This window comes from Glandiceps talaboti, chromosome 4, assembly GCF_964340395.1.
Source record: "Glandiceps talaboti chromosome 4, keGlaTala1.1, whole genome shotgun sequence".
NCBI lineage: Eukaryota > Metazoa > Hemichordata > Enteropneusta > Spengelidae > Glandiceps > Glandiceps talaboti.
The window spans coordinates 9,528,325-9,543,914 of NC_135552.1; the positions used below are offsets into that span (position 1 = coordinate 9,528,325).

Sequence of the window (15,590 nt, forward strand, 5' to 3'; positions counted from 1 at the left end):
AAATTCCAAACAGGACGTTGTCTAAGAATGAAGGGTCTTACTCACGACCATGTCGCAATGAAACGAACAAGGCTTTTCAGTTTCACCTTATAGGTCTAAGGTGTCATATCTCACACTCGTTAGTGAATGTTAATCTCCCTGACTCTCCTTAGTTGGCTTCCAGACTAGACGCTCCTGGGCTCGTATGAAATAAAAAATCCCCAACTCGTGTGAAATATTCCATCTCAGCAATTTGAGTGTATTTCGTTGTGCGAACTTTGTCCCAAATGAACATAAATATTACATGTGTATTTGTCGAAAATTCGAGAATAATTAAATAATCCAACATAAACCCCGCATTTCTTTTTTCTCACGATTAATCTTAAACTGCAGGACAAGTTTTATTTTAATTTTTTTTCTGTACGCAATATTCTCAACAAACTCTGATTTCAAGCGCTGATTGGAAATCATTCAACTACTAAATGCTGGTAATTTTTCCTCAGAGTGATGACTTCTTAGTACACCAAATGTCGATTAATTTCACAGGAAGCTGAATTTTGAAGTCATGTCATCTTCCGCCTAAATATATCATAGAATCATCCGAATACAAACATTTTCTTTTGTTAAACTTTTAACTTGACAAATTAATGAATTAATGTTTTCGACTTTTCTCAATAAATCAAAACTACAACCTAATTGCATTGTATTAACCGGTGACAACCATTTTTATTTCCCATGTCACCAGTCAAAACAGACATTGTTATAGTAATTACTGAAAATAAAATTAAAAACATGATTAAACATGGCAGTTCTCTTTTGAGGAGGGGGAGGGGCTACATTTATAGCGTATATGATTATTTGTGGTCACGTGATAGAGGAACTGTGATAAGTCTGATAAATCTGTCTGTACGTTCATTATTCTGTCTGTCTGTCTGTCTGTCTGTCTGTCTGTCTGTCTGTCTGTCTGTCTGTCTGTCTGTCTGTCTGTCTGTCTGTGTCTGTCTCCCCTCCATCCCCCCCCCCTCTCTCTCTCTCTCTCTCTCTCTCTCTCTCTCTCTCTCTCTCTCTCTCTCTCTCTCTCTCTCTCTCTCTCTCTCTCTCTCTATCTCTCTCTCTCTCCGTAAGTTTATTGATGACGATCGATGACGACTAAGTGTAAGTACTGTATTAATAAAGTTATTTACAAGATTTTATTATGTAAACGTTGGCATTTAAGTATTACAGTTATACTCCTCTCCATTGTTTCAACTGTGTTCTCTCAATTTCATTTAAGGGACACCTTTTCAGTTAACGGGACACTTTTTACACAAAGAATGTGTCCGTATACCATTGTCGTTAGATTCGTAGTGACAATGCACCTTAGGTCCCTCGTATTTTCCTTGTCTGAACGGAGACAAATATTCAGCACATTCTCACAAACCAGAGCTATTATTTCTTCCGCTACACTTCGAAATAAAATTAGGTTAAGAATGGTACCGTAAAACGGTCGTGGTTTGCGACGATGATTCAGCAATACATGTAATATATCCAATTGCTGTTTCCTCAAGGAAGAGGAAACTGCGAGTGAGATAAGGGACCTTGTCACTTTGAGTCGAAAATGACTAGTGTTGCATAATGAAAGGAGTTGAGTTCATAATTAGTTTCTTGACACTTCTCCGATCAAAGTGTACGAATGGATGATATTAATACCAACCATAATTAAGTCGTCACTGAAGTGACAGTACATTTCCCCAATTATTCCGAAACAAACATAAAACGGAACTGAGTAAATACTTGACACTCTGATGAATGCCGAAATGTGTTTACTTTGGACTTGAAACTATTACTAAAATGAAATTGATACAATTTTTATATGAAAACGTCAAGTAATTCACCGCGATTACTTCACCAACGATTACGACAGCTTCTCAAGTTAATGGTTATGATTTGAATGAACTAGTATTTGAATAGTGTCACTGCATGTTATACAGAACTGACATCGTCAAAAATCAACACAGACTCTCACACACTCTCTCTCTCTCCTCTTCAGCTCCCCCTCTGGTCCTATCCCTGTCACTCTCGTTCCTACCCACCTTCCCCTTCCTCCCTCCCCACCTCTTCCCTCTCCTCCTCCCCCTCCTCCTCCTCCTCCTCCTCCCATCTCTCCCCTCTGTATTTATGTCTTGTTTCTCTGTGTGTTTGTGTCTCTGTGTATTTTGAGTCCCCATCACACACACATATACACACTCCGCTGTCTGTCTGTCTGTCTGTCTGTCTGTCTGTCTGTCTGTCTGTCTGTCTGTCTGTCTGTCTGTCTGTCTGTCTGTCTGTCTGTCTGTCTGTCTGTCTGTCTGTCTGTCTGTCTGTCTGTCTGTCTGTCTGACGTAGACCGGGCAGAGTACTATATAATCCATAGTTTCTGTGCAAACAATAAGCCGTCTCTGTCTGAGTTATCTAATTATTACATACTTTCTAAGTTTTGTAAATGAATGTGTTTGTCAATGATGTATAGAATCATTTGTAAAATATTTGTAAATCACAAGTAAAATATTATTGGTTTTTATTATTAATTGAATTTCTACAAACATAACTATGTTACCATATAACTACGTACTGAAATAATCTCACAATAAACATTAATAAATAAAACTTTTACTGTATTTATTTTCAATAAATTAATACTTAAATGCCAACGTTTACATAATAATATCCTGTAAATGTAAATAACTTTATTAGTACAGTACTTACACAAATCAGTCATTGTCAGTATTCGTCATCGATCGTCATCGATCAACGTACGATGTAATTGATCACAAACAAGATGACGTATGCTTACCGTGGATCTTGGCACAAAAACAAAACTTGTCAATTTATACCGGCTATTTCTATGAATATAAAACATTGGATAACGTATAGGTTCATAGATGGGTCGTTTGTACTCTTTTTGATGTTTGGTGTAACATTGATAACTGCATCTGTAAAAGATTGCAGGAAATAATTTAAATGCATTTTATGAAACTTTGCATTATGGACAGTCATTTGATTTCATCATTTTATATCACTTATTACTTGCGATTGCCAAGAAACACCCAGTTGAAACTTGTTCCTTATTCACTGTTCTTTGGAGGTCCTTGTCATGAACACATATTGTCAGAACCGTTTGAAGAACCGTGGCTATTCCAACTCCAATGTAATTTTTCCCATTTTTATTTGTATTCATTTGTACTGGCTAGTCTAGTCTTAATCTAGTCTTGCTTGTCTTGTGTTATTGAACATAAAAATCTTAAAGACATTAAATCTTTGGAATTATACATATTCGCTGGCAACCAGTAGTGTTAAAATTATTACAGAAGTGTCACAAGAAACCTGGACCCTTAATTAGTAAATTGGTCAGATAAATTGCTCCCCAAACAGATAATTCATTTTGGTAATTACTGAGACACTTCTTTTGATTGAAACTAATGTTACCACTGAATCTGGTAACACTCCAGTCCTGCCGTACAATATTTATATAAACATCTGATTAACTTTCTTCAAAATACTAATACTTTTTGGGGAACTGCTTCGTGGTACATGGATTTTGATTTTAAAATATAAATGCCCAATTGTAGGTGGAATTTGTTATTGATTTTATTTGTTGCTTAAAAACTATAATTGTCATCAAAGCTTACTGATATATATCTATATTGGCAAAGCAGGAAATACAGATACATACTCAATGTGTACATTCTGTACATGAAATGGTTTCTCCCAGACAGTAAAATTGCATTTGTATCTTGACTCATACGGTGACCTCTGGCAAAGTTGGCTTTTAAGTGACTTAGTGTCTTGTTAATTACGAACTGCATTCTCTGTTTGCCGACTTATGTATCTGAGCATGTTGCTAACTGACGACCGTCCGGCTTTCTAATGCCATTCCTCTAACATACACTAGTTGAGATCATGATGGTCGAATACTTAGAGTGCCTGGCTTCTCCGTTTTCCTTATATCAAGTAAAAGTGCTTACTCGTCGAGAATAAACCCTGGCCGCTTCACAAAATACGGAAATAGCTGCCAATTTTACGAGTCTGAGATGAAATGTTTGAACAAAATGAATTCTACGTCAGATTAAAAGATTTCATAATGGGTACTACATCATGTGATGAAGTGATAGATGATCTGATGAAATATCGGAAATTAATATTTTTTGGATTCACATCTAAGAATGTGTATGACATGCTAATAAAATTATGAATTTGAATAGTAATTAGAATATGTAGAACAGGTTATCTCATAAAGATACAGACTTTATGTCAGAACCGCCAACTATTCTCTAATTAAGTCGTTTTTGGGTTACTTCCTTTGAGCTACGTATGTAACCAGTTGGTCAGCTAGCTGGGTCTTCCGTCCAACACACCAACTTTTTTATTTTGTTATTACAAAATTGAATATCTGTGTTTAACTGCAAAGCATCACTTAACAGAATTGTAACAAAATCATTTTAATCTAGTGAGTTTTTTCATAAATTCTTCACAACATCGTGTTTTCTTTTCAATTTTCTTTGCGACCTAAAACTCAACACGCCAACATTAAAGCTTAATTGGAGGCGTTCATTTTTCACATCGTATTCGTAACATAACATCATATCATGAACATTTCTGTCTGTACCCGTCCGCCACCTCACCGAGGAGGGTCAGATGTCCTTGTATTATTGAAAGTATAATGAATTGCCCTTTTGTATAAAAACGTATGCTGTAGTTTTCTGCACCCTATTTAGTTTGCGTACGCCCCTTCGCAAAAATAGAATAATCCTAGTCACAGGAAGCCCTGGGAGATCTTCTTATCTTGAATAGTTCCATATTCAGTGTACTGTCCAGGGTTTGAAATAATGAAGAAATAATGAAAAAGGAGTGAAAGCTAGGTAGGAAAGAGGAGTGCATAGGAATGTTTGAGATACAACCCGCGAAAAAACACCGATGCATTTGGTTGCTTGTGGTAAGTTCATGTACAGACATACAATATGTAATAGTGTCGGTAACTTCTCAAAGTATAAACACCACACCAGACATATGATGTCATGTCTCTGTTTACTGCAATCACGTAGAACAACACACGTTGTAACATTGAGTACGACTGTCACTATACATTATAACTTCCACAGTTATAAACAAACTGATAAAAAACATCACCTGAACCTACATCAAAGGCACCTGCTGTTGTTTTTGTATCAGTTGTATTATTGTTTTCACCTAATTCTGTCTTTGTGTGAAGTCTTTCGTTCGCTCACTTCATTCAAGCAAATGCACTGGTATTTTTCCACTGGTTGTATTTGAGTATTTTGAATATTGTAATTAATAATGTGAAAAATAGAACTAACATCAATTCATTCACGTAAATACTAACCCCTACGAAAAAAACTGATTGTGTCATTTTCACTGTCAATCCTATTAACTTAGTTTATTTATGATTCTGTATATCGATGTCCTTGTGATTTGATTATTATGGTCTGTGAATTTATTCTAAACTCAAAAACTACCCTGGTTGCTTATTTCCGGACTCACTAACAATTATGTTTTAAATTGACCAATCTGATGTAATTGAGTAGCCAATTAATAGAGTAAAGACAGTCATTTGGAGCTAAATAATTAGATATTTTAATGCCTCAATATAAAATATTGGAATAGCTTTGTTGTTCTCCTATCAGGTATCACCACAGGGGGTAGCAAGCATGTAACCGATTGATTGATCGATCGGTCGATTTATTGATTGATTGATTGATTGATTGATTGATTGATTTATTATTTGGTTGAATGATTGATCGATTGAATGATCAATTTTTGTGGTGCAATATAACTTATTTTGTGTGTGATATTGATCAATTCACTCATTGAGTTTTAAAACTATTTCTTTTTCTTTCCCTGGTTACTTAGTCTAGCTGCTAGACCTCGGATGTTCTTCCGATAGAATACGACACACGCCCGAACATCGCTATCGAGCATGGAACATAAAAAAACCCCATAGTGATGGGTATAGAAAAAAAACATATCTAGTATACCCCCATGAGTATCTCTTTATTTGCTGGTTTATTTAATTATTTTATTTGTCCCTATACTTGTCGTTCGTTCGTTTGCTTGTTCATTTGTCATTATTTGATAGTTTATTTATGTATTTGTTTTGTTTTGTTTTGTTTTGTTTTGTTTTGTTTTGTTTTGTTTTGTTTTGTTTTGTTTTGTTTTGTTTTGTTTGTTTGTTTTGTTTTGTTTTGTTTTGTTTTGTTTTGTTTTGTTTTGTTTTGTTTTGTTTTGTTTTGTTTTGTTTTGTTTTGTTTTGTTTTGTTTTGTTTTGTTTTGTTTTGTTTTGTTTTGTTTTGTTTTGTTTTGTTTTGTTTGTCACACGGTTCCTGGGTCCCCTGTGTGGTATTCCATCATAGACCCTACACGAAAGGCTATGACTAATCAGCATAATTAATGATTTACAGTAATTAGGCCATATCTTAGGAATGCATACTTCAAATTCAATATAATTTGATATATCAGCCATACACAAAGCGCACACATGCCCGTTAAAAGTTTGTTGACGTAGCTATTACAACTAATAATAATATGTCGTTTGTGCATAATTAATGTTTTTCCATAACCCAGCTTCAAATTTCGTAGAATTTCGTACATGCATTGGTGATAGTAAATCGTACACCTTTGCTATAATTTGCATTCAGTTTATATCTTGAGTAAGTTTTAGCATGTATTGTTACCAAGTAAACTAAACTAGTACGTACTACGTAGATAAAAACTAAGTGGAGGAGAGATTAACAATTACACCAACAAGCATACAGAGTCAGCCATGTTGTAGGAAGTTGTCCACCGCAACGTGTAACTTTCAAACAAATTCTAGCGTTCAAAATGAACACCATGTACAGTTTTATAAAACACATTTTACACATTTGTGTAATTTTGATTATTGTTAATAGTGCACAATGTTTTGACTACGATTTTACGTACATAATACCCGCAGGACAGCGAGAATGTTTCCACCAACCAATCAAAGCGGAACATACTATGGATTTCGAGTTTCAGGTACGTGGGGTCAAATATTTACTGTGTCAACGACCGACTCGGGTTTCAGGGCGTTTTGGGACGTACCCAAACTTTGTAAATATTATCTCACAGCATCGCTACAGTTTTTGGACCCTGTCGATACAATGGTGGTCGTTAAACTGTTGTTAATTTTCGTGTTTTCTTTGCGTGCAAGTGACAGATACATACGTGCGCTCACACAATGTGTTAACGCATATATGATTTACAAATTACATTTAGCTGTACAACAGTACATGTGTGGTTACAATTTATTTGTAATAAGCTCTAATCAATATTTGTGTAACGTTACACTTTGAAAGTTAGAATCGGTCCGTCATATTATTTTTCCCTCCAATAAACTAGCCCTAGTGACAACTATGTGGACACGCCTGTGGAGGCCGCAGTACTTGACTTTTATGTACACCGGCTACGTGACGTGGCTGGTTGATTTCATTTCTAAAATATACAAGTTTGACACTTTATGCACATTTTAGACCTGTGACAGCAAAGTCTCTCCGTAATGATTACATATTATTAGCAGTTGGCCATAAACCAAAGGGTTTCTCAACAAAATTGGATAAAATTTCAACTGCTATTTTTTTTGGCAATTTACCAATCTTAGAAAGCTATTGACGGTTCTATTTGATGTACATGTACTGAGAGACAAGAATGTACCGGTGTATTCTTTGTAGATTGTAGAACAGTGGACTGACTGTGTCATTTGTATCAGAGCTAGGGAGTAAGGTTAGGGATGTGAATAATAGTAGAGCCCCTAGTATAACATGATTTGTATCATTGACAATGGAAAACCATATTTCAAAGTTTAAGTTACATTAATTTTATATGTTGCACAGTTAGTCCACTTTGTATGTTTTCACCCAGAAGATAAATTCACAGACGTGTGCAATTATCATGCACCTTGTTTTATTTTTGTAGGTCATAGAAGGTGGTTCACTAGACATCAATTTCATGTTGAGATCACCAACGAATAAAGTTTTAGCATCAAATATTAGGAAGACAGAAGGTGGTCATACGTAAGTACTTCTAAATATTCCTGATTGGTGAAATGTTGACCCAAGATTCATGGGTGAATTTGGAAACCAATTGTCAATATTATAGAACTTTAGAAAATTACAAAACAATGTTATGTCATGCACAATTGTCATCTGAAATAGAATTTTACCACCAGACCTGTAGGTATGTCATTTCCATCTGATTTCCTGGTCAACACCATGACTCAGTTACCCAGACTCCTACTGCTGGGGCTCCACTACAAGACACCCTAAAAGAGAATATAGGGAAATTTAATCCAATCTTTCTGTTCTGTAAGTCACACTGGATATTTCTTTGAAGTCAGGAAGAATGGGCTTACAGGGCCCAGTCTTTGTACATAGATACATGTAAGATGTATTGGTAGCTTGAGACATGTATAAACTATAATGTCGCAAATAAACCTAGATCATTCAGCATGCAATGTAATTATGTTGGACATGAAGTATTCCTCAGAATGCACTGCTCTGAGACACATCTGTGGTGAGGGAAACTGTAGATTAGATTTCCCCATACTCTTGTCTGGGGAGTGTGTGTGTGGGGGGGGGGGGGAGGGGTGGTGTCTCATAGTGAAGCCCAAGTGGTGAAAATCTTGGTCAGTGAGATTACATGTGACACATGCATTTGCTATATGTTCAGTGAGAATGAGATTAAGTTGACCTTGTTCTATTTTGACCATCTGGCAAAGAGATAAAATGTTATTACAGGTACCGAGAATTATGGACTTGTCAAGAGTGAAAACAGCCAGATGTATTGAAATATTATACTACTAATGGTTGATGGTTGGCAGTTTTTTGCTACCATGCATGCTTTAATACCCTTTTGAATAAATAAAAAAAATACAATTGCAAGTTGAAACTATTGACAACACAGTTCCTGTTTTCACTTTCAATTTCTTTTATCAAAGTTAAGTACTCTTGACAACTTATTGGCAGATGGGGAATCAATTGTTAATGACTCAAAGTTTGTTTTACTATTGTTATCACTTTAGGAAATGTGCAATAACAGAAAGTATACGTTTGCTTTGTAATATAAAATTAAAATGTTGATGATTTTTCCACGATGATAGTACAGATTGTACGCTAGATCTCAGATAAATTGTGTATACAGACATTAGATCAGACTAATTTCTTACAACCGGATACATTAGTAAAAAACCCTGAAATGTGCAGCTAGTCTTCACAATGCTATCACTGTTGACAAAATGAAACAAATCATGAAAAAGAATAGGGGATCAGATGACAGATGTGCAAAGACAAGAGACATGTTGCCTTCATTCTAATTCAATGGGGACAGCGCCCTCACATTCATGCAATTGCACCCACGCACACTTTGCCCAAATAAGGCCAGCTGTGTAAATTATTGAACCATTATTTTCTCCAAAAAAAGATGAAGTAATGTTTTCTATTGTATTTTAATGCTCCAGTCTCCATATAGTATATGATAAAACCTTTACAGACAGGATGTAATCTTTACAGACCTTGGTTGGTAGTACGGTTTATGGGTCTTCCCAAGGTTAGACCCTAATGTTACACAACCTAGGTTCACAAAACCCATATCTGGTTCATCATAAAGATTATTATTAGCAAAGGATTTCAAGGTCATTGTTAATGTACTTTTGCTATATTTGGTGTTACTCATCAAACTGAACTGATACAGACATTCTCATCCTTTTTTTCCAGAATTGACACCACAGAAACAGGAGATTATTTGTTTTGTTTTGATAATACTTTTAGTAGAGTTTCACACAAGGTAAGACTTTTAATACAAATCTGACCAATTCTGTATTTCACAAACTCATTGATATAACTTGTACCATTTTGCAGTCCAGTTTGTATTTTTAATAATGTAATATGCGAGTTAAAATCCACAAAATTCTAGATTTGCTGTCAGCAAAATATTTGACTTGGTCTCAGAAAACTATAACTTAGCTTACATGTTGCACTACTGTAGTTCAATTTCTGTTTGTATACTAGTAGTATGTTCTGATGGTTTGAGCAAAGAATGTCATTGTCAGTGTGCCTCTAAGCCAATTTGACATGCCAGTGATGTACACAATTTCTAGTGATGTACCAAAATGTGGTGTTTCCCTATCTTTTTACTATGTGGTGACTCACAAGAAATTCCAGTTTTTATCATTATGACTCACAGCAACAGAATTTGGCTATCATTTAGATCTAGAGGGCACACTGGTCATTGTACATAACTGAACGCCATACATGACTAGATAAAGATAGAAATTATTAGTACAGTATAGTTAATTTAGATCTTTTGTCACTTTTATCCCAGATCATTGTTTGAATGCAATGAGGGGAGCACTAAAATTGTTAATATTGTTCAGTCTATGACAAAAAATATTGATATACTGATGCATGTATGCCTTTCTCATTTATTATGGTTGACCATTTGAGGAAATGATGGGAAACATTGAAATGGTTCATGTCCAGTCTTTAATTCATCATTGTGTACATTGTCATTCGGTAACATTTGTGACTCATGTTTAGGTACCTCTTTCTCCCTAGGGGGTATTTGTTTGTACACAATGAAGTACAAGTTGGGAGAATTAACAGGAGTGCGGACATTGTCAAATCTACCAGTCTAGTACAGTGTACGATAAGAATATATTACTTTGCGACAGTGGAAACTAAGCTTTCAGCTAACTAAGTTAGCTACAAACTAAAACTGTAGTTGCGAAATGCAGATATAAGTTGTTGCATAGGCGTTGGTTAATTAAATTGTACTCACAGTAGGGTGGCATTTCTGATGGCTTCCATCATCTTACAGTGTATATTTTTTGGGGGCCTTCCAGTTTTTACATCATCTTGGTTAATGCAGGGTGATTACATTGGCTCAGCAGAGGGATCACCATTACCCACGTTGTGTAATCTTACCACTTCAAAATAATAGTTTTAGTTTGTGTCTATCTTAGTAAGCTTTGGTTTTGCAGGAGTAGTTGTTCATCAGTGTCATGATTTTCAGGTTGTATACTTTGAAGTGGTCAGAGTGTGAAGACTATGAGGTGGAAGTAGCTATTAATTATATGATTGATTTAATTGTATATCTGTGTTATTTTCAGGTTGTGTATTTTGAAGTGGTTGTAGAGAGTGAAGACTATGACAATGAAGGTGAATGGGAAGCAGATTTATTAGCCGACCAGTTGGTTGACATGAAACTAGAAGATATGCAGGTAAGGAGAATTAGTAGAGAATGGATTTTTAGGGTATCATATCTGTGTTCATTGTGAATAATCAAGGAACTCTTTATTTAGATGGTTGTATATGTTATTAGTACACCCTGGTGTTTACAAGTTGTTAATACCCAGCGGAATGTTGACCAATCAATGACTGTTCCCTTTATAGTTATACTATCCATGTTGACTGTTTTCAAACATGGCTCCCTGCAAAGGTGGTTAGCAATCACAGTATAAGTGATGTAGAAGTGTGCTGTTATGGTGTCGAATGACCAGGGTATACATCCACTATTTTTGTTTGAATGTGTATAACTTGGTTTGCACTTGGTATGAAATATTGTAAATCATGTGACAGCTAATATCAGAACAAGGTTGCCCAGTCACAACATCAAGCAAATTCTCAGTTTTGTTTTAAAGGGACCAAGTCATTTGTTTTCTGTATATTTTGAGTGATGTGGGGTTAGTGCACAAATGTAAATCATAAACTTTCTATTTTTTTCCCCCTTCCTTCAATAGGAGTCCCTTCAAGTAGTCAAGAAGCATCTAAAAGATTCACAGGCTCACCAGAGAATTTGGCGGAATGTGGAATTTCGTGACCGCTACGTAGGTGAACGTAATTTTGACCGTGTCAATTTCTGGTCTGTCATCAATACAGTTGTCATGGTGATAACAGGTGTAACCCAAGTTGTCATGATCAGAATGCTGTTCAGTGATAGCCGGAAAGTCAGGACATGAGGTCTCTCTCACCTCTATAGTTGTATGTTTAGTTTTCTGGCTGTTAGAAATCAACAGCTAATACAGCAATGCATTTGTATCTGATATGGCATAAACCCCCTCCCCCCCCACACACACATACATACATACATACATACATACATACATACATACATACATACATACATACATACATACATACATACATACATACATACATACATACATACCAACTGGAAACCTCCTTTCCCAACACCCACAAAGATACTGGTATTTCACCATCGGTATTTGTTAAAAAAGAACCACATACAGTAGTATTTTCAGGAGAAATGATATACTGCGAATTTTCTTTCAATGCATTCACATGGGTCCAGATTTGTAGTAGTAAACATTTGCATACATTGTTGTATGTATAGAAACATTATACTGTAAACGTGGTAGTGTTTGAAAAGACATTTTGATTTATGGATTGTTTAGAGGTCTCAGGAGATGTTGCCAACATGACCCTGTGTATGGTATGTACATGTACATAGAACCATACAAAGGTTTCCTTTCATGACTATAGGATAGGAAGCATCTCAATTTACCAAAGGTTCTTCAATCTGTTTATCGCTTGCCAAACACTGAATATTTAGTACCAATGGCTGGCAAATGCCATATTCTGGTAACTTGCTTACTAACAGGTGGGTCCTGTTATACCGGCCACTATATTGGGTAAATGTGTTGTCAATTTGTTAAGGGGTGGGGTGGGGGGGGGGGGGGTGTATACATGAATATGCAATACTATGAATGTCTTTGAGGAAAGTTTGATGAAAGGAACTTGGAAGAAAATCTTTAACACTTCAAGATGTGCAGAGATATACATGTATGGATACATTGTGTTTTACAATTCTTACTGTAAGGTTTTATATCAGATTATTTAGAATTGACAACATACCTATGTGATTTAAAGCAGGGATGTATAGCTAAGGGATGTTAGCTGGTAAAAACAAACAGCTACACTGCAATATTTTCCATCCAACTTTTTCGAAATTCTTTGTTTCAACATGTGAATTTTCATTATTGGGTAGATTTTTGCGTCTCCTTCCTAGGCATAACCACCTACTTTTCAAATATCGTCAGCTAACGTACATCCTTGCTTAAAGCCCCAATGAGTTAATAACGCCTTATTGGTCAAAGAATTATGACCTTGCAATAATGTCACTTTACCCCTGTTCTTACCTCCTGATAGTCTGTCAGGTATGCTGTGACATCGGTGAGGGTGGAACGACACGACGTATCTTACAGTCTAACCTTCTGATCACACAAGACAGTACTTTACTACTTTATAAAGTATTCTACTTTAAAATTAGGCACATTTTATACTTTTCCAAGGCCAAGCCAAATTTTGTGATAAGTAAATTTCTTGTCTTGTAGTTATATTTAAGTTTATTTGTTGTTGTCAAGTTGATTTTCATTATTTTCTGAATAACTGAGCTATAAATTAACTTTAGTTTTTGTATGATTTTGATAGCACAATTTTTTGATTACTTTACTCTCAGTGTATTTAAGTTCAAAATCTGTTGAATTTCAGAAATTGGTAGTCTGTGTAACCCATTAGCAGGTTGTTGAAAGTACATTACTTAGAAAAGTCTGCAGTCACTATATGAGTTAATGTGTACAGGGTGTTATGTTGTCAGCTACCACTCACAAATGGGTTGGCCGACACATGAGGGCGCCCTATTCAATCATGGTGCACCGTACAGGCTTTCTATGTAGATTGAGTTTATGATACAAAAGGCTGAAACTGTGCTGCTTGAAATTCAAAATGTCTGTAGAAGTAAAAGTCGTAAACTTTGAAATAGAACATAAGTTAGTCACAGTGTTTCATAGGCATTGATTTATGGAGATTAAATGATTACCTTCAATTTCTTGTAAATTATTCACGAGATTGACAAATAATTATTACAAATTTTTTCACAGATTATGACAAATAATAGCAAAAATTTAAGGGTTGGTCTAAACTCTTTTAGAGTGTGGATTTATGACAGGTGACTGTTGTCTGTGGGAGTAAAATTATTTACCAATGTCTATGCATATATAATCAAGATTGGTGTAATTAGCTGGATTGATCAGTTTATTTTATATTTTGTGTGTGTGTGCCATAATGGTATTCTACTTACAGAATGGGTCTGTTAGTTGACTAGAGTGTAAGTGGCTGATAAGCTCTGTTATTGTAAAGATATGTCATGTCACTCTGCCCTCACCAGCCCGCTCTATGAGAGGGGTTGACCGATGTGTGAGGGCGCCCTGTCATGGCATACCTTACAGACTAGGGTGTATATAGTGTATGTAGATTATCAATGTGCTTCAAATAAGTGTACTATGGTCTATCTATGTGGTGGTAGTGGCCTATGTTATATCTCACACCCATGATCTTAGACTTTGAGGTTGTAAAAAAAAATCTCAACAAAATTAGACTGAAATTAAAGTACTGCAGTAGCATTGTGCAGGATTTCACTTGGCAATGTTTTAGAATGCATCTTATCAAATTCACATTAATACATAGCAGTGTTTCACAAATGATATTCTTTGTGTTAGAATTTTTAGCAGTTTTTTTTTAAACTGTTACTGAATCAGGCTACAGTATTGCACAGTATCATGTCAACTGCTATGACAAATCACAACCTAACATGTACTGCAAACCTAGATATTTTCACCACTAGAAAATTTTGCGATTTTCCACTCTTCAGCTAGTTCCCAAAGATTACTGTTTACACAAATTTCCAAGTCTGGTGCATTGTGTTTATATACAAAAAAGGTATTTTAGCCACTACTTTCATATTTTCCATTTATTTTCCAGCAAAATAAGCGAAACTAAGTCTTTAGTGAAAGTTTCCAGGTTTACTGTATATGGTATGAAGGCTAAGCTTAAGTTAGATAGCATGAAGCAATGAGCAATGAATACATTGATGTCATTGAAGGGGCATAAGCCAAGTTTATACGTCTTTTTGGGGCTAATTTTTGAAAGGTAACGGTAAACCGTTGTACTCTGTTTACTAAAAGCAAATGCAACCATCACTTTCTACTGGCAGAACTCAAACCTTGTATTTTGGCATAAGCCCATTCTCGCAAACCAGAGCTGTCATTTCTTCCGCGACACTGTGAAACCTCTTGGGCGGTGCTGTGTCTTGGACGGTACTGCAAAAGAGGCTGTGGTTTACGATGATGGCATAAGTCGAGTTGTACAACTGGTGGGCTAAATTGTGCTGCATATTAAAAGATGCATTCACGGTATTCTACTTACAGAAGCATACCTCATTTACTTGTATTGACTGAAATTAAACTTGGTATACAGCATTACATGGATAATACATAAATGGTACAATGACATCATTTAGTATAAATACACTCACATGTTGAGGTAACCCCTATTATGCCATTTACTGTGCAAACAATGTCAAAATGCAATTTGAATGTCATCGAAGGCATACATTAATTAAAAGTAGACTAGTTAAATCAAAGTACTTTCAAATTTTTTGACTTTCAAAAAGAGTGTATTAACTCTTCTTGAGCCACTTTTGATAGTTCACGTCACCTTGAGTCAGTAACATGTAGTTTGATAATATATCCTACCAGCAATACA

At 35.5% G+C, this 15,590-nt stretch overlaps 2 protein-coding genes across 2 annotated transcripts in view; one reads left to right on the forward strand and one right to left on the reverse strand.

Annotated features, from left to right (window-relative positions):
• Positions 1–15,590, reverse strand: part of LOC144433571 (uncharacterized) — a 313,028-nt gene that overhangs the window by 6,222 nt on the left and 291,216 nt on the right. The window lies entirely within an intron of this gene.
• Positions 6,838–11,986, forward strand: LOC144434697 (transmembrane emp24 domain-containing protein 5-like). The gene is made up of 5 exons (XM_078123214.1): positions 6,838–7,011; positions 7,948–8,045; positions 9,744–9,813; positions 11,138–11,248; positions 11,768–11,986. Exons 1-5 carry the CDS (start codon positions 6,838–6,840, stop codon positions 11,984–11,986), a joined length of 672 nt encoding a protein of 223 aa, XP_077979340.1.

Excerpts from the sequence above, each read along its gene's own strand:
- LOC144434697 (XM_078123214.1), top strand. The coding sequence starts at position 6,838 with ATGAACACCATGTACAGTTTTATAAAACACATTTTACACATTTGTGTA. Across the intron at positions 8,046-9,743 it reads AAGACAGAAGGTGGTCATAC|AATTGACACCACAGAAACAG; the intron begins GTAAGTACTTCT and ends CTTTTTTTCCAG. Across the intron at positions 11,249-11,767 it reads TGAAACTAGAAGATATGCAG|GAGTCCCTTCAAGTAGTCAA; the intron begins GTAAGGAGAATT and ends TTCCTTCAATAG.